We start from the raw sequence: 17,696 nt of genomic DNA, 5'->3' as shown, positions 1-17,696 counted from the left end.
CCGCCGTGAAGGGAGAGGGCTGCTGATCCCTCTCCTCTGACTGCTTTTCCATCCTTGAGCAGCCCCGCTCCCCCCGCCTCGGGCCTCGGGCCTCGGGCCTCACCCCTCACGCCACCCGCAGCCCTCCCGCCTCCACCCGCCACCTCCCGCTCCTCGGCCGTCCACCCGCCCAGCCCCTTCCCTTCGCTCTCTCGCCTTCCGCCCCTGCCTTCACTTTCCCTCCAGCCTCTCCCGTTGCTCCCAAGCCTTCGCGGTCCTTCCTGGACACCCCTGCCCGCCCCCCGCTTCTACCTCGCCCACCCAAGGGCCCCTTCCCCTCCTCCGCCCCCACCCTTCGCTTCCCGCCCGCCCGCCCCAGACGTCACTTCCGGGGGGCAGGGCCGCAGCGCCGCGAGCCGCGGGGTGACGGGGCGGCCGTGTGATGGCGGCCGCGGGGCGCCGGCAGCCGCGGCGGCTCGGGGCGCCGGGGGGGCTGCGCCGCACCTAACTCGGCGTCGGGCCCCTGCCACCATGGCGGGGAGCCGCGGCGGGCGGTTGGCCTGAGATCGGCGGCGCGACAGCGACAGCGGAAGGCGCGGCACTGCCCTGCCCTGCCCTGCCCGGGGGCCCCGCCGCGGGGGCCGCGACCCGCCCCGCCGGGCATGTTGCGGTGGATCCGCCAGCAGCTGGTAGGTCGCTCCCCGCCGCCGCCCCCCCCCGTGTCCCCCCCGCCCCCCCGCTCGGCCGGCCCGGCGGCCCCCTCGGCTCCCCCCGCCGCGGCGGCCCGGCCTGCCGCCGCCGGGGCCCTGGGGGTGGCGGGGGCGGCGCTGAGGGCGGCCGCCCGGCGCGGGGGAGCGCAGGGGCTGGGGGGGACGGGCCCCCTTCGCCTGGGGCTTCTTTCGTTGTTGCTGATTCTTTCTTAACAACTCGCAGAGGGATTCTTATTTTTTATTTTTTTTATTTTTTATTTTTTATTTTTGCCTTGAAGCCAAGTCGACGCTGAGGAAGGCGCCGTTCCTTACCTGTAGCTTCCGTGGAAAAGGCTCCCCAAACTTGTTTTCCCAGGGGAATGACGGTGACTTTTTCCGTAGACTTGGCACTTCTGGGATTTGCTGGCCGCTCTTCCTCCTTTATCTTGCGAAATCTTGCAGGTCTCCTCGGCCTAATGTGTGTCTGTCTCATTTCCCTGTACCAGAGGCCTTTGGAGGAGGTGCAGCTGAGTGGCTTAAGACTTGAAATCTGACTAGAAATGGAACGACATCGACATCGTATCCGAAATACTTTTCGGGGGAAGACCACTTGGAAAATGCTGCACTTGACACAGGGTTTCTCCCTTCAAACAAGCAGTGCGTAACGTGCTTGCTGTATTATGTTGTGTCAGGGAAATAAAGCAGCAGTGACTGTAATGTCTCTGATGCAGTTGGAATGTGTTGACTTTGGCTGTGTTGATAGAAATGCTGGCCAGCTCCCCAGCCCACCAACGTTATTTTTCTTGCACGTTTTCAATGAGAGAGGTTGCTTCTGAACACCCCTCTTACAAATTTATTTTTTTTCTGTTTATTGGCGTTACCTTATATCACAGGTTACCTTAATTAGATTTTTTATATTCTAATTTGTAGACCTTTTTCTCATTATGTATTTAATTTGTTACATCCCTTTTTACAGAAAGGGATTATTTTTCCTTACATTTTTTCTTTTCTTCCCCTGTTGCCCTTCCCGTGGCCCAAAGCAAAGCTAAGCCTGGTTTGATTCAGTGCGTTGGTTGAGGGACCACTAGTTTACGGTCTTGTAATGGCCCTGTGCTTTTTTTTAAGATTTGTTTCTGAAGCGCAGGCTGTGTCCGAAACGCAGGATTCGTAGTGATAGTCTCGGTGCCGGCTTGACAGCGCTGAATAGCCTGGTGTGACGCTAAGGTTTGTTGACCTGGAAATTAATTGCTCTGACTGCACTCTTCTGTTTTGTTACAAGCACGCGCGTGTTTTCTAGGGTAAGGACTGTTTGGTGAGACACGGTTATCACTTTTTCCCTTGAAAATGGCATGAAGTTTGTGAATGTTGTTTTGTAAAGCAGCGCTATGTTTTCTGCCGTGGAGTTTAGGTTAGGAGGGGTGCGTCAGCGCTAGGAATTAGGTATCGAGCATGGTTGCTTGTCTGTCTTCCAAGGATGTTGAGCAGCTTTCCAGAGATTTGCCATTAATGAAGCACGAAGACTTAGTCTAACAGGAGATGAGCAATAAACTTGACCATAACAGATTTTTCTCCTTCTAAAGGAAATTGTTTGAGGGGAAAAGAACTGCTTAAAATTTGTCCTTGCACTAGTTTTAACAAGGAAGGATTTGCACTGCGGAAGCGAAGGGTGATAACAAGTGAAGAGGCTTGAACCAAAGTTTAAATATGGTACTAAGAAAGAAAAGATTGGAAGGATAAGTAATTTGTGATTTTCTTTCTATAAAGCTCCGTGTTTAACACCTCAGTTTAACACCTCAGTTGTTTCATTGCTCATTAACTTGAAACGTGGCCTAAGATAGGCACAATACTGCAGGGTTTCTTCGGAGGCACACCCAGACACCTCAGCCTTGTGTATAATCAATGGTTTAATTTAGATCCAACCCTATGTTTGTTTCTTAATATGACTGTGATGTTTAGTTTCCGTTAGAAAAGAACGTGGAAGAGCTAAGCAGCTGGGGAAAGATGCTGAGAAAATAATCGGTACACAGGAAGAGAAGTGGGGTCTCATAAATTGGGTTGCTTTTGCCGTAGGTGGCTATGGAGTTTAAGAACTGCTGAGATGGTTGGAATTGAAGGGTGGCGAAATTCCTATTTGATTTATGTCTGATAGGAGTAGAGAGAAGAACGTATGGGTTCAGATGCCTTTAGGAAGTGTGTTTGTACCTGTGTTAGATGCAGCAGTAGAGCTTGAAAAAATGTTCCATTGCAGATGGGGGTTTTGGAACCAAGCATATGTGTGGGAGTATGATTTAGGTGGGATGTTGTAGTAGTACAGAAGAAAAAACATTGCTGTGAAAAAATGCTGGAAAGTAGTAAGGGACTGGGGAAAGGGGGAGGGACTGATACTTTGCTGAAGGCACTTTGAAGCAGTTATGAAATACTGTCTGTGCAATGTTTTGCAGCTTTTTGTGTGTTTAGAAGGCCAAGATTTCACATAGTAATTAATGAGCTTGTCCCGAACACTCATGTGCTTGAGAACTTGTGTTCTCAAGTGCTGTAAAAGGGCAGGGAAAATGAAGCAGGTAGGCCTAGAAGTAATGAGAAGACCTACTAGGCAATTCAGATGATTTCAGCCAAGTACTCTAAGTGGTAACTTTGCTGTTCTTCGGTCTGAAGGTCTAGGCGTGCCTGTTTGCTATATGAAATTAGTCCTCTGAAAATAGGAGACATGCTGAGAATATATCTACATCTTTATACATCTATATTATTGTCTTACAAGTCCGCCACAAATTTCTAACCGAGTAAAGTAACGCTTGTCCTTTCAGTGACTTGCTGTATATAAAAGGTAGCGATAGTAAGACTGTTACTTAGTCGTCAGTGTGTATATGGGAATCTCTTACAACGTTGTCAGTTTGTTGTGATGTGTAGGCGTGTTTTCTGCTTTGTTGGCTCAGCACCGGTTAAAAACCCCCAGATCCTCGGTTTTTATTCATCTAATGCTGTCTCGTGCTAACTGTCTGTAGTAAGTCATTGACAGTGTGCGACTCACTAGTTAACAGCTGGAAGTATTTAGGCTTTAGTGAGGGTCAAAAAAAAAAGCAGAGATAAATGAGTACGATAAATCGCTTTTAAAATTGAGTAAAATGTCCTGATATATATTCCTGAGGCGAGCCTTAAGCAAAAAAGATGCTTGCATTCTAGCACTGTTGTCCTGAGATCTCAGCAAGACAGTAGGCCTCTAGATTTGTTGAGGGTTGCATAACACCACAGGCGCAGCCAACTCTGCTTGAAAGAAAGGCACTGAGTAAACAGTAGTTGATAGGAAGCGTCGCTAATATACAGAAACAGCACGGGACCTTGTATTTACGTTTCCAAGTGTGATGCGTTTGACTACCAAACAAACCCCCGAATTTTGTCAGCGATGATTTGCAGCCTATCAAATGTAGAACTGTAGTTCCGATTTGGCATTTTTGAGTATGTAGAGTGAAAGCTGCCATTTCTGTGTAGTTTTTCTGGGAGTTAAAGAGCGTGTGTTTGACTTGACTTTTCTGTTATGGGACAGATATCAATCAGTAACTTGTTACTTTTTCCTTATGTAGTCGTCTGTTGTTTAACGGTGTAACTTTGCCCTGTGTTTGATGGAGCAGCTGACTAATTTTGTGTGCAAATTATCTAAGTTCGTTATCTGTTACAAGAGTCCCTTTAACACATTTAAGGCGTAAGTATAATGCGGCTATTGCTAAGTGCGTTATAGGATTTGAGTTCTCAATTGTGAGAAAAACACAGTTGAAAGTATACTCCTCGTATACTTTCCGAAGTCCAAAGAAGATTTCTTCCTGCCAGGTAGCAACGTTCAGTTTTGTGAAAATGATCTGTATAAAAATGTTCTCCGCCAGAGTACTTTCTATTATATTGTCCTGTAATTTGAGCCTTTTGGTTGCAAGTAAGGAGCTTATTAAAGAATGTGACTTTCCGTGTAATTGTCGTGGAACGGCTGATCTGTGTACGGCAAAGTACTATTGTAGTTCTGTTGATCAAGCTTATGCAGTGCCAGTACAGAACATGAGTAAAGTGTGGCATTTGTAACCCCCGATGCCTCTGTGTATAATTTCGATTGACTTAAGACCGTGTTCGGACTGTGTTAGTGTCCTGATGATACACATGGAATTTAAAAGCTGTTGCAGGGGTATTAACAGGCAGTAATGAAAACTTTGTCTGGCAAGGAGGTCTTCAGTAACTGCGGTAATTCTCTTCTATGCACGATCTTAGCTGCCCGATTTTGAATTGTCACCCTTCCTCGTTGGATAGGGGTATCTGGCTTTCCCTTCTAGTCGCCGTTGTGTAGAGTTTGAGTCTCTCAATCTGCTGTCTAACAGTGCAATGTTGTACGAAAGCCATTTCATGGGGAAAAACCTAAGAGCTACCCGGATGATCTCTCTTTTGCAAATGACGGTCCAAGAGTAGCAGAATTAGGCTGTGTTTGGCAGAGTATCTTGTTTCCTACATTTTGAGAACCTGAACGCTGTTGTGCCTTGGCAACTTTCACGCCATGCAAAGCAAGGTTTCGGGCAAATTCAGCTCTGATCTTTAACTAGAAGTCCAGGACAAAATGCATAGACCCTTGGATTGCTGTCTATAAATAGAAAAACTGGTTACCAGGCTGTTTTCTCACGGGAAAATTCACGGGTCCTAGGAAACCCTTCAGGTTGGAAGGGACCTCAGGAGGTCATCTAGTCCAAAGCTTCTAAACGGCCCGCGCTGAAAGACAGTCATGGGGATTTTTTTTTTTTTTTGCCTGTTTTGTTTCCTTCGAGGACGGTATCTGTGGGAGGTTTCCTACGCATTGTTTGGATAGGTTCTGATGAAAACTCTCTTTATTGATAAGAGAAACGTCCTTGAACAGATTAGCGCTAGAGGCCTTTATGTTTGGGATTTTTTCCCTTTTTCCTTCCAGATGTTAGGATCTGGTAAGGCATTCTGAGAGAAGCAGATGGCGTTCTGTAATAACTTTCCGTTATCTGTATTCTGAACGAGGTGGGCAGTGTTTGACCACTTTGTTTACGCTGACGTTTGTGTATTATTTTCGCGTAATCATTCTTAAGAAGTGAACTGAATTTTTTCTGATTAATTGCCTGTATTTTTTTTAATACTGAAAGTACTTTGAACTAATCCAGTTACTGAGGATTGTAGCTTCTGAAATCACGTGTTACTTTTTCTAGAGTGGAATTTTTCCCCTCTTTACTTACTTGTCGCTTGTTGAAGCCTGTGGACTTGTTTGGCCAAAATTAAATGAATTTCTGCTCTTGTGTACTAGGAAAATAAATGCATATTTGCCTCAGCGAAGAGTTGTACAGAAATACTGTACAGTATTTCTGCACTAACGCTGTCCTACCTCCCTGATGAGCTCCTATCTAGTTATGTTTTTGTGACTCAAGGGAAAAAAGAGTATTATTTTGTTGACAGAGAGTAAAATCTCTTTCATGCATCCCGGTCAGTATGTGGTGTCAGATGGGATGTTGGAGGGAATGGTCAGAATCAAGGTCTCTTTAGTTTGCTGCTAAGGGATTACCTCTGAACTCGCATGAAAAAATGGAGTTTATAATCTGAGCCAAGAACATCTGTGCTGAATGTAATAATTAAACATACGTGTTGTGGATATCATTGGCATCCCTTTTCCCTAGCCGTGGATGGGCTGTCTGAATTGAGTGAAATTTGTGTTTGCTTTCTAATGGAGTAGAGAGAGAAAGAAATTTTGAGGAAAAATGCAAGAATGTGTTAAATTTCATTAAAAACGCAATGTTGTGACTTGTCTTTCAGTAGCGATCTGTCATCTGCTTTTTGCTACCGTATTGTGGAGTCCTCTGTAGTTATGACTGTGTAACTGTTTCTCTAGGAAAAAGGTATTTACAGCATACCTTAAAAAAAGTCCTTTAACTGCTCGCGCGAAGAGCCTTTATAAACCATCAGAAAAGAACTGCAGCAAAATCTGACGGTGCTTCTGTAAATGCAAGGTCAATCTCTTCCAGCAGAACGCAGGTCCCTTATTTGAAGCTAGACTTTGTTATTTTATACAGATCCTTTTTCTACCGCCTCCTGTTGAAAAACACTTAGCAACAGCAGTGGAAAAGGTAGAAAGTAGGACTGACAGCTGTACCGTGATTTAAAAAACAAAACCCTACCGCTCCTTGGCCTCCCATATATTGTGACTTAAGAGGTTTTTTTTCTTTTTGTTTGCTTTGAGAGTAAAAATAGGTATGGGAAAGGGAAACTGTCCTTTAAAGGGGACGGAGAAAGGTAATGACGTAAACAAAAAGCACTCTATTTTGTTTTCGGTCTGAATATTTTGCCACGAAAAGAGATTTTAAATGGTATATGCCAACATGTGTGTTCTGATTATCTTTTGTTACATTTTGTTACTCCTTTTTTTTTTTCTTTAATCTCTTACGCACCTTTTTGTGCTAGTTTTATATGCAAGTCTGCTGATTTTTGCAGATATTTACATGTTTGTTTGGAAAAAAAAATTGCAACAAAATACAAAGGAAGCCTAGGATTTAGCAAGCCTTAGGGATAAAGCTGTTCGCGGACACGTCTGAAAGAGTATATCACAATGATATTTCGATTGTAATTCATGTTTGAAATTCAGTTAAAACTGAAATTAAAGCAGTATCTGGTAGAGGGAACGGAACAGACTCCAAGCTATAACGTTCAGTTTTACAGAGCAGACTTTGTCAAAGCATGTTAAAAGAAGTAGACAGTTCTAACTGTGAACCTAATTCTCCTCCTGTGAAATTTGTTGAGCAACAACTGTCAGAGCGATTGTCAGTACCATTTTGGCACACGTTTTGAAAAAACTCTTAAGAGTTTTTTGTCTGGGAGCAGTTTTGGGGAAGACTGTTTGGCAGGGAAAAAAAGAATTACTTAGGCTTTTTGTAGAGGAACTAATAGGCTTAACCGGACGTGGCCTACTAGAGCTAATCCAAATATTGAAAACGGCAGGTGAAATGTTTTTGTTTGGGCTGAAGGTCACACGAGTAGTCCAAAATAACAGTAACCTTTGGTGCTTGGGTAAGATAGTGCTATGAAATGAGACTTCAAACAAGTGGGTAAACCACGTTTCATTTTAAGATAATATTGCATATAACATACTGGTAAATGAAGAGATGTATGATTCTTAATTTGTCCTATCGGAGACTTGACAGATGTCGTTTTTGTATATTATGAAATAGCAATCTACGGCATTATGAAATAGCAATCTACGGCGTTGGAGCTGCGTTCTAGTACAGTCTAGTAAAGTAAAAAAGAAAGTTTATAAGCTGTCACAGATTTGAATTGCCTTATTTTGTAGTAGAACTTTTTCCTTTGACTTTCAACATTAAGTGACTTAAATGAGCCTAGTCACTATGAAGAAAGGGTACAATCAGATTTTTTTTTTTTTTTAAGATATTACGGTTATGCCAGGTATGTGAAGTGTTTGTGTGTTGAGCGTCTCATTTGCCGTACTTGTTCTGTATCTCTTAGTGTGATTTAGTTTGCTTAGTAGCTGCTATTTGTGTGATTGATTATTGCAGAATTGTGGCGCTTCCATTGTTTAAGTACTTGATCTTGAGCAGTATTCTTAAAAATGGCTATTGGTTTTTGAGATCCCGGTTCGTACTTTATCAGATATGAAGCCCTGCAGTTGCTTCCTGATGGGTGTCCAAAGTTTTGCGACTCCTACCTAGAATCCATTTGTAGGTGTCTTAACGGGGCATAGTATTGCAGATGAGGATAACTAGCTGCTAAAGCCCACAGAGGAAAGCAGTGTTAATTCTGCGTTTCAAATTGTGTAACTAGAACCTCAAAGGCGTCTCTTGACTCCCGCTTCTTTAGAGCGATGCGCTGCCTCGGGAATCGCCGCAAAAGACCACGGTTTTTGGACCACGGACAGCGTCAAGCCTAATCCTTCTCTCAGATCTCTTGGACCTTTATCGTAATACTTGATTTGCTTCTTTGGAGGCTGTATTTTGTTTCTGTTTGTTTTTTAAGTGAAGAGGTTAGACGGTCTTGAACGGCCTTGCGGCGTAGTTTGGGAACCGCTTGCCGTTTCGTTGACGTTAGAAATTGTTTTGTCGATTCTGGAAGTTCATTAAATTGCTTTCTTTGTTACAGTTGAAGACATGTTTATTGTAAAGTCTCTTTTCTGTCATGTCCGGTGCCGATCGCTTTACCAAGCGTACGTTTGATTCTTGCCAGAAGTCTCTGCGCTGATTTTCCTCTCCGTTAGCGATTTCCTAATGCGTTGCTTGTTGCTAGCGCGTTTTCCTCTCTGCCACGGTATGGACGGGCAAATTTTTAGCTTGCCATTATATCCAGGTAGCACAGAGTGTGTGGTTAGAAGCTCTTGAGAGAAACTGGAAATGTTTTGATACCCCAGATCAATCGTTTTTTGCGATTTTTAACGGCAGATGAAACTTATTGAGTTTGTTTTGCGTGAACAGGCGTTTCTAGTCGTATAATTTTTGCTTGATCCACAGTTCGACAAAACGGTAAGGATGTGTACGAACTTTTCCTAGCAAAGTCACTGCTGAAGAAATGGAGCAAAAGTACCGCTGGGTCTGTTGATGTTGATCTTCAAAATGATCATTTTCATAGTCTGCGTGTCTGATTGTAAACGGGAGCGTCCGGATGTAAAGCAGCAAGTGAGGGATGTATTGTCGTCTTTTGGCTAATTAAATGGGTTGAATGTAACAGAATAAAATGTTCTAATAATCCTGTAAGAAGAAAATGCAAAGCCTGGAATTCTGTTGAAGAATCTCAGAAAAAAGTAGCTGAGGTAAAGCGTTAATTTTGGTCTTATCATAGGATGTCTAAAATGGATTATGCTTTAAATATTGCGATGTGGATTGTAGGAGAGGATAAGAAAATGTTGAGATTTTTTAAAGATGAAACTGTATTATTAAATCTTGGGTAAAACGCTTTGCTGGTACTGGAAGCTGGTCATGTCATTATCAGTTCTTGAGAGCGCTGCGTTAGCAGTGCGCACTTGCCTTCTCGGCTTTCGTTTCCTGACCGATTTTACCGATGTTACGAGACCGGTGTGTTTGACATCAGTCACTTGCATAGAGAAACTGGGAAGTGTGTTACCAGTGAATGAGACCGCTTTAGCTGGCAAGTAAGGCAAGTAAGGAGTAGATACCTTTTTAAGTTTTAAGTAGCTATTTCTCCAAATTGTTGTTGTGTACAGCTGGTCGACTGCTTGTCAAAATAAGGTAAAGGAGACCTTGAACTGAGCGTTGCCAGGACTTTGTTCCAGGCATCAGCATGACTTTTCCAAATGCAGTACTATGTTATTTTTTTTCTCGGTGAAAAGAATCTTGCTTCATGATTTCTTGGGCCTTGTTTCCCACCGCGTTTTTATTTCAATCAAAATAATAGAGTTTGGTTATAGTTGTTGTAGGAGGTTACCACAGGATTTGCTATCGGGTATGCTAAGCGACTGTAGACACAGTCAGCTGAAAGAGGAGGTTGCATGTGCAAGACTTTTAATACTGTTTTATTTCTGTACAGCAGTAATCAGTGTTTAAAATCGCTGCAAGAAAGGCTGTTTCTTTCTTCATGCTAACCTTTGGCATGACAAATTTTGACTATTGCCCAGTGATATGACTGAAAGAATTTTGGAGTACCAGTTTACACGGAGTTCTGAAAACGTGCATTCTGAAATCCCCTTTTTGACAAAGGGGAAACGATTCCATGCATCCTTAAAAAAAATCCCTGGTCGTAGAGACAGTTCCTGAAAACAGCTTTCATCGCAGTGTATAACTTTGAGGCAGTGTCATAGCAGGCGTCTGGGCTGTCTGCCGTGAAATATATTGATGTTGTTCTGTTTCTGCGGCCGGGATCGGGGTCAGTCACCTCCCTAGGGAAAAGACTTCCTGTGATAGTCTTTTGTTCTTTTTTAATTAATATTATTGCCTGGTATGTGGTGCCCAAAGGAATTTCTGGGGAACTGTTACTTTCCATAGCAGCGTTTTAGTGTGGTTTGTGAAAAGAGGAAGAAGTTCTAGTTGAGACTTCCTTCTTTTATGTCCCTTTCCCTGAAAACCGGTTATGTGGCAGAAGTTCTTCTAGCAAGTAATAATTTGGCTTTTTCTCCTGTAAGACGTGTGAACGATGAATAAGAAACGCTGTGAGATCCTGATGAAGTAGTTGTCGTAAGGTGCAAGTACTGGTATGCAAATCATGAGCAGATACTGCTTTTCAGATGATCTGTAATTATTGCTGTATTGATTCCAAAGCTTGAAACGCAGCATTTGGTACTTTGTGCGCTGGTCTCACGTCATCAGTCTTGAATGAAAGATCCGCAGATTTGTGCCGTCTCGCTTAACGGTGCTCTGGAGCGTTTGAAGAAGAACATTAATACGTGCTCCCAGGAGTTAAGCTTTTTTAATGCTAGTATTTAAGAAATAAGAGTATAAAAGTCTAGCAGTAGATACTGTATATCATACCAACAAATCGGCTGAAAGAATGTTCTTTTTTTCGTATGCTTGCGCTTGCAGGCGCCAGGAGGGCAGTCTCTTCCTTTACACAACTCTTTCCAGTAGTGGTTCTTCTCTGCTAGTTACGCTGCGTGTTTTCTCCAGTTGCCTAATTTTTTTGTTCCTACTAGTAATGATTCCTCAGCAGCCATGCAAAATCTCTTCTTCTGCACTGCTCCCTTAGTTATAACGCCAAGCTACTGGTATGACCCTTCAATTAATTGGTTTGGGGAACTGATTCAATTAATTGGTTTGGGAAAAAAAAAAAAAACCCTGGAAAACAGTGGTTTTGTTATGGAGTCGGTGATCTGTGCACATGGGTAGATAACAGTTCACTGGAATCACTGTAGGAAAACTGACTGTTACGGAAAGATATCAGTGGCAGCTATGAATCTTTTTAGTAAGTTTGAAAATTTAGTTTATGAATTCTCTTTTCATGCTATTTAGCTGCTGGAGTTTTTGGCGAAGGGCATGTTACCCTGGTTTTGCAGTTGCGTTTGATAATGATATTAGGAAAAAAGCAGCTTCCTAAAAGAGACATCAGGAAAGAGTTTGTTTCCTGCATCTCTTTGATAGCTTGCGTATAGATACTCTGCAAAATGCTTTTGGGGGACAAATTCAGGCTACGGTGCAGCTCTGTTGCAGGAGCAGGATCTGTGACTAGCCGCATAGTTACAGGAAAAATTGAGTGAGTTGTTCAGGCAGTGAAATTCCTTTAAATTCAACTTCTCTGTAGATTTTTTTCTTGAAGAGATGTGTGATTTGTACTTCTCTGGAAGATCGGCTTGATTGCGGTCCCACCAGAGAATTATATAATGACAGAGTTGTTGGATAATTTGGAACGATCTGTCACAGCCGCAGAAATAAGACGTGGGAGATCTGGGTTCTGCTCCCAGCTCTGCCGCTTACTTGCTGCCGTGACTACAGTCAAGTCACTGAGGTTGTCAAGGATGTGTCCTTTTTGAGCCGTAGTTCTGGTGGCTGAAGAGGTTCTTGTCCCCAGCCTACCTTGCTCGCACGTCACCATCTCCATAGGTCTGCTGGTTGAGCGGTTTTTGCGCTGTCTCCTTCGTCCGTCTCAACAAAACAGGTAAATTTGCGTGGACTGCTGCTTTAAGCTTGCTTAGCCACACATCTGAAGGTATGAACTCTGTGGCCTGAGGGCCTGAGGTTCTGATTCGGCAGATACGTTCCTTGCTTTTAATCAGTTTAGCCTGCTTCAGCAGAAGTATTCTCTGATAGAGATGCTCATGCAGTTAGGCTTTCCTTGTAGTGTGGTTCTCACTCTTTATAACGAGCGTGTCGTAAAACTCTTGAACTTTCGGGTGACCTGACAGTGGCCTAAAATGGGCGTATAAATGCCGTGGAAAAGATTTACAGTGATACTGGATATCTAAGTGTCCTAGTCACTTTGAAAATTGTCGTTTTTTCTGTTAATAACTCTCTATGAGTAGCCCAGTGATTAGCGTTTATTGTCATCAGAATACTGGAAGCTGTTTTCTTTGTTTTTTCTGTTTTACCTCTGCTTTTTGTCTGTCTATTTTAGAATAGAATTTTTTCAGCCTGGAGAATGTGGCTTTCTGAATTGGAAGTGTCTGGCGTTTTGTGAGTGCCAGACGTTTTCTGAGATAGGATAGAGCTGTTTGCCTAGTCTTATTAATTAAGTACAGTTTTCTTACCCGCAACACATTTTTGTTGTGGTATATTTGGTATTGATTTAAAAATAATTTGCCACTAGTGTCAGATATCCAAAATAGTTTTGCTAGAAATACTGTTCCCTTTTAGATTGTGAGCGCTCAAGAGGTATATCTTTTTTCCCTTTAACTTCATGCTTGTACTCCTTTTTTTTTTTTTTTTTTTTTTTTGCGAACAACTCCTTCCTTTATTCTTGGCTTCCTGTATATTGTTCCGGTCTTTTCTCCTACCTACCCCTTTGTCTCCTTGCTCCACTCTAAGCAGGCTTTCGCGCTAGAGTGTGTGATTAGAGCGGCCTTCCACTGTTTGTCATTTCAAAGTTGGTTCTCCTTCAAATCTCTTTGAAAAATCTCCGCCCCTCTCTTTCCTCCCTTCTTTCTTCTGGACCGTCTTTCTTTCTGAAGCGCGGTGTTTCTGTATTGGTGATGCCAAAAAAAGTAGCTTGTGTGATAGGGTATTTTAGTTATTCCTTTCCATTAAAATGATGCCATGCTAAATGTGAACGTACCTAACGCCGTATGTTAGACAACTGTATGGATTAAAAAATAAATCTTGGCTGCTTACACCGACCGTTTTTTATGTGGTTCACTTTCATCGCCCTTCCTAGTTAGCTGATGCAGTAGTATCTGTTGGAGTTCTGTGAAGTGTCAGTTTGTATTTGACAGTGAGGCTAAGTTTGAGCGTGGTTGCACAAGCAGAGCAATGCAACTGCAAAGTTAGTTGCCTCGCTTCCGGTAGTGGAATTGTTAATGCCTTTTCTGCCTGTTCCCTCGGTTGTCCTTTCACTTGGCGTCAAACAGCAAGGAGACTTTGTATACGTAGCGCGAATCATATTTGTCGCGTTTAAAAGCGCCTGTGATTCTCGTGCTGAAATTTATCGCTTTGTTCCACCTCTTAAAGGTGTTTCTTTTTCGTCTTTGTTTCAGCTTATTATCTGAATTATTATTCTTTTACTGTCTTGCTTGCCTGTCTTTTGTTGTCACCTGCCTCTCCAGGCCAGAATGTTAGAGTTGGAAAGGGCTGTCAGTGAGTCACGTAGCCCCAGGAAAGGCCCAAATAAAGATAGACTGGAGTGACCTAGATGTAAGCCCTTCTGTTACAGAGGCATCACAGTCTCCCCATGTGGCTTATTTTGGCTTTTCATTATTCCTTTCCGTCAGAAAGGAGTTCTTGTTTGTTTCTCCGGTAGCCTAGCTGAGTCTCCCTAGTGGCAGCCGAAGCCTGTCTCTGTTGTTGCTTGCCCTTCGGATAACTCCTTTGCTTAGCGGAGCGGTTTTTGTATATTGGAAGATTTGTTAGTGTCTCCCGATCTTCCTCTCCTTTAGGCTAAATGACCCTACTCTGCTCGCTCTTTCCTTTTTAAATTGGTTAGCCTTGTGTCGTGCGTCATGTTTTCGGCATCTCGTCGCTCACGTTCAACTCCTCTGGATGCTGACCAGTTGGTTCACAGTGCTTGACTCGTGGCTGCCGCTCCACCTCCAGCTTTGTTGGTACCGGAGGAGGCCGCCTTCCCAATGGTGTGGCGTTCCTGACTCGCGTTCAACTTGTGGTCCACGGTAGCCCTTTCGTCCTTTTCAACGCGATTCCTACGTGGGCCGTTTGTTCTGGTTTTGCAGATGTAGTTAATCCTGTCTAACCATAATATCTTTCAGTCCTCCGCGTGTCTGGTCGGTCGAGATCATTTTGAAATCTGTTCTTGTCGTTTGATGTTCTCGCAGTGCCGGTGTGGTGTCGTCTGCAAATTCAGTAAGTGTATTCTCCTTTCCCTCGCTGAGGTAGTTGATGAAAATACTGGACGTTAGACCTGAAACGGCCTCGCTTTTATGAGACCCCTTTCAGATCTTGTGTTTTGGTCAAAAAAACTGTGGATGGGTGTTCCTGAGCGTACTTTGTTAACCGGTCTTGTAGGAGTTTATGTAAACGTATCTCCCGGCTGTTCCATCAGACAATTGTAAGACAGCATCCAAAGTCTTATAGAAATCCAGATATGCCATTTACTGCTTCTGCCCTGTATGCAAGACTTGTTGTTTGTCGCAGGGGAAAATGGATTATTGGACGTGATTTGAGGCCACTGAAAAGAACCTTCTGAGCAAGCACAGCTTCCCACGTGGAAGCTTAGTTAAATGTCGTCTTTTGCCGCTTGCTGATGGCTTTTATTTATGCTGCGTTTTCCTCGTGTAGCATGAAATTCCATGTTGTGTAGGGCATACTCTGCAGCTTTCAGCTTAAGTTCATCTGGCAAACTTTGTTGGATTCATTATAAGCTGCTCACGCGGATGTGTTTTCCGTTCTGGTTCCCTAGGTACCGTCTTTCCAGTGACTCCCTGGACTCCAGTTGAGCGGTTGAGGCAAAAAGAATCCACTGGACTTAATAGACGTTATCGTGGAATTTGTGTGTTTTTGCTGAGTTTGCTTTCCGTTTATAAGTATGAAGTAGCGTTGCGCAGCGGCAGGGATTTAGAGTCAAATTTGAGAATGAACAAAGCGTTTGTTCTTAGGGATGGAAGTCGTTTGGAAAAACTCGGTTGTCTAGTCAGATACGTGTGAGAGTGTTTTGGGATGTTTTTGTTTTAAGCTGATGCAAACGTTTTCAAAATCCAGCCGTCGCAGTATACTAGCGTGACTTGTTTGTTTTGACCTTTCGCTTTGCTTGTAGTCCGTTTTATTAGGGTTACCGTGAGCGCAGCCGTGAATTGTTGTAATTCCAATGCGTTGTCATATCTGTTTCTGCTTCTTTTCTCCTTTCTTAAGTTTCCCAACACTTTAAGTTTGCGTGACGTTCTCTATCCTTTGTAAGACTTGAGAATATTTTATCTTATTTTCCAGAATGAAGGCACAACCCTAAATCAATTTTATTTCTTAATTCAATTTTTGAAAATTCTCTGGACGCAGCAGAGTTTAATTTACAGGTTAATACTGTTTCCCGCTCGAAAGCCACTAGTCCAAAGCTACTGCTTCGTATCTGGATATCTTCAGCACGGAGATAGCCGCGTTCTGCAAAACTGGCGTTAATAAAGTGCTCTTTCTTGATCATCTGTTTTTTATTCTGTGTTTTAGGGTTTTGACCCACCGCATCAAAGTGATACACGAACTATTTATATAGCGAATCGTTTTCCCCAGCATGGCCATTATGTTCCTCAGAAATTTGCAGACAACAGAATCATATCGTCCAAAGTAAGGAATCAATTTACCATGTGAGAAGTACTTGATACGTTGCTTAAGAAATTGTATAGTGAAAATGCATGTTTATATAATGTCTAATGGTAGGTGTATGATATTCAAAGTCGGACAACTTCTGTTCCCCCCCCCCCCGAAACAGCTAGCGTATCTCCTTTCTGTATTGTTTCTCTCTTGCTCTCCTCCCGTCGTTCCTTCCTCAGAACCAGATTAATTACAGAGTGAGCATGTTGGTCAGAATTGCTGAAGAAAAATAGGCTTTAAACCAACATCTTTGTCCGTGTCTGGTTGTGATGCGCAACACTGTTTAAGAGGAGGCCTGAAGGTTGTGAGGTTTCATGAAATAGCCAAAATCTGTCTCGGTATTCTGCATAAAATAAATCATAGCAGTGAACTGCAGTTGCAGTTTCCCTCCTGGTGTGGCCTTGGGCTGGAATCAATAGAACTGACGGTGGGGCTGTGTCTTGTCACTGGAGTGTCGGAGAGAAAGCTGCAGCTGCAGGAATTTATTGCTTCCGTATTCCGCTGGCTGTAAGCAGCCAAAGGACTCCAGCTGCTCCTATCCCTGTTGGTAGGAGAACGTTTAAAACTTTGACTGTAAAGGCAATGCCGTTGCTACCTCTGCTTCCCTTCTAGGTGACCCTCACAAAAGAAGGGGCGAGATCGGATGCAGCGGTTCTGGGGGGGAGTGGGGCCAGAGGAGAAGGAGGTTTTAGGGGAGGGGAGAAGAGATTAAAAGTGAAAAGATGCAGGTTAAGAGAGTTTGGAAGAAAGCTGAATTTTACTGAAAAGTTGTGTGGTATGTAATAACTATTATTCTCTTTTTTTTTTTTCTTCTTCAGTATACAGTGTGGAATTTTGTTCCCAAAAACTTATTTGAACAATTCAGAAGAGTAGCCAACTTTTATTTTTTGATTATATTTTTGGTTCAGGTAAGTTGGGTAATACTCATACTTAGCATAGTTTTAGAAGATAAGCTGGTAATTGGGGTTTATATTCTGAATCTTGCCACTGATTTTCTGTTTTAGGAATTGCTTATCGTCTCTATTAAAATTTTCTGTCTGTAAAAACACTGCATTTCCAGCTTCTCTGTGAAAGTAAAAGAGCAGTTTTAAAGAGAATACATCCAAATTCGAAGTATACTCTTCCTTAGATTTTTATCTGTATGAAAGTGAAAATATTTAAGCGGGCCTCTGGGGCATTGCTCTGCAGAAGGGCAGTTATTGCATCGAGTCGGGCGATGCGCTCGCTCTTGAGCTGAGAATGGATCGTCGTTCTGGGTGTGCAGTATTCTTATTGTCCGTGGAACCTTGCTTTTGTAAATCGGCAGCTGTCAGGCGGTTCTAAAATCCTCACGTTCAATTTTTTCACCTAAAATGAACACCTAAAAATTTACAATTGGGATTGACGGTTTGTCAGGTTTGAAGGCATCGGTTAGTGTCGCTGTCGGTGCGATATAGGTCATAGATATTACTGTGGCTTTTGTAACCTAACCGTAGACAGCATTGCATTGTTTTTAAAGCTTGTATTTGTTCCTAACACAAAATTTCCAACGTAGCTCAGTTTTGAGTCACTTTCTTTTCAGTTATTTTGACCAGAGTAATATCTCAGTATTGTGTCAATGAACAAATACAGCTCTAAAGTAAAGGCAGAACTTTCATTC

The 17,696-nt window shown here is 43.0% G+C and overlaps 1 protein-coding gene across 19 annotated transcripts in view; it reads left to right on the top strand.

The window, feature by feature from the left end:
• The first annotated feature begins 398 nt into the window (after positions 1-398).
• The window catches only part of ATP11B (ATPase phospholipid transporting 11B (putative)), a 72,765-nt gene continuing 55,467 nt past the window's right edge, over positions 399-17,696 (top strand). For 11 of the 19 annotated variants that reach the window (XR_011142959.1, XR_011142957.1, XR_011142960.1 and 8 more), the window contains exons 1-3: positions 511-668; positions 15,914-16,030; positions 16,876-16,965. Coding sequence is in view for 15 of the 19 variants with exons in the window: in XM_068955199.1 (XP_068811300.1) it covers positions 642-668; positions 15,914-16,030; positions 16,876-16,965 (234 nt within the window). In the remaining 4 variants the exon portion in view is untranslated. Of the gene's footprint in view, positions 669-15,913; positions 16,031-16,875; positions 16,966-17,696 lie in introns of all 19 variants that reach the window. The other 8 variants (XM_068955202.1, XM_068955203.1, XM_068955197.1 and 5 more) reach the window with 3 other exon arrangements.

This window comes from Struthio camelus, chromosome 9, assembly GCF_040807025.1.
Source record: "Struthio camelus isolate bStrCam1 chromosome 9, bStrCam1.hap1, whole genome shotgun sequence".
In the NCBI taxonomy this organism is placed as follows: domain Eukaryota; kingdom Metazoa; phylum Chordata; class Aves; order Struthioniformes; family Struthionidae; genus Struthio; species Struthio camelus.
The sequence above is the reverse complement of the archived record's forward strand: the minus strand, read 5'-3'. Positions and strand labels throughout refer to the sequence as shown.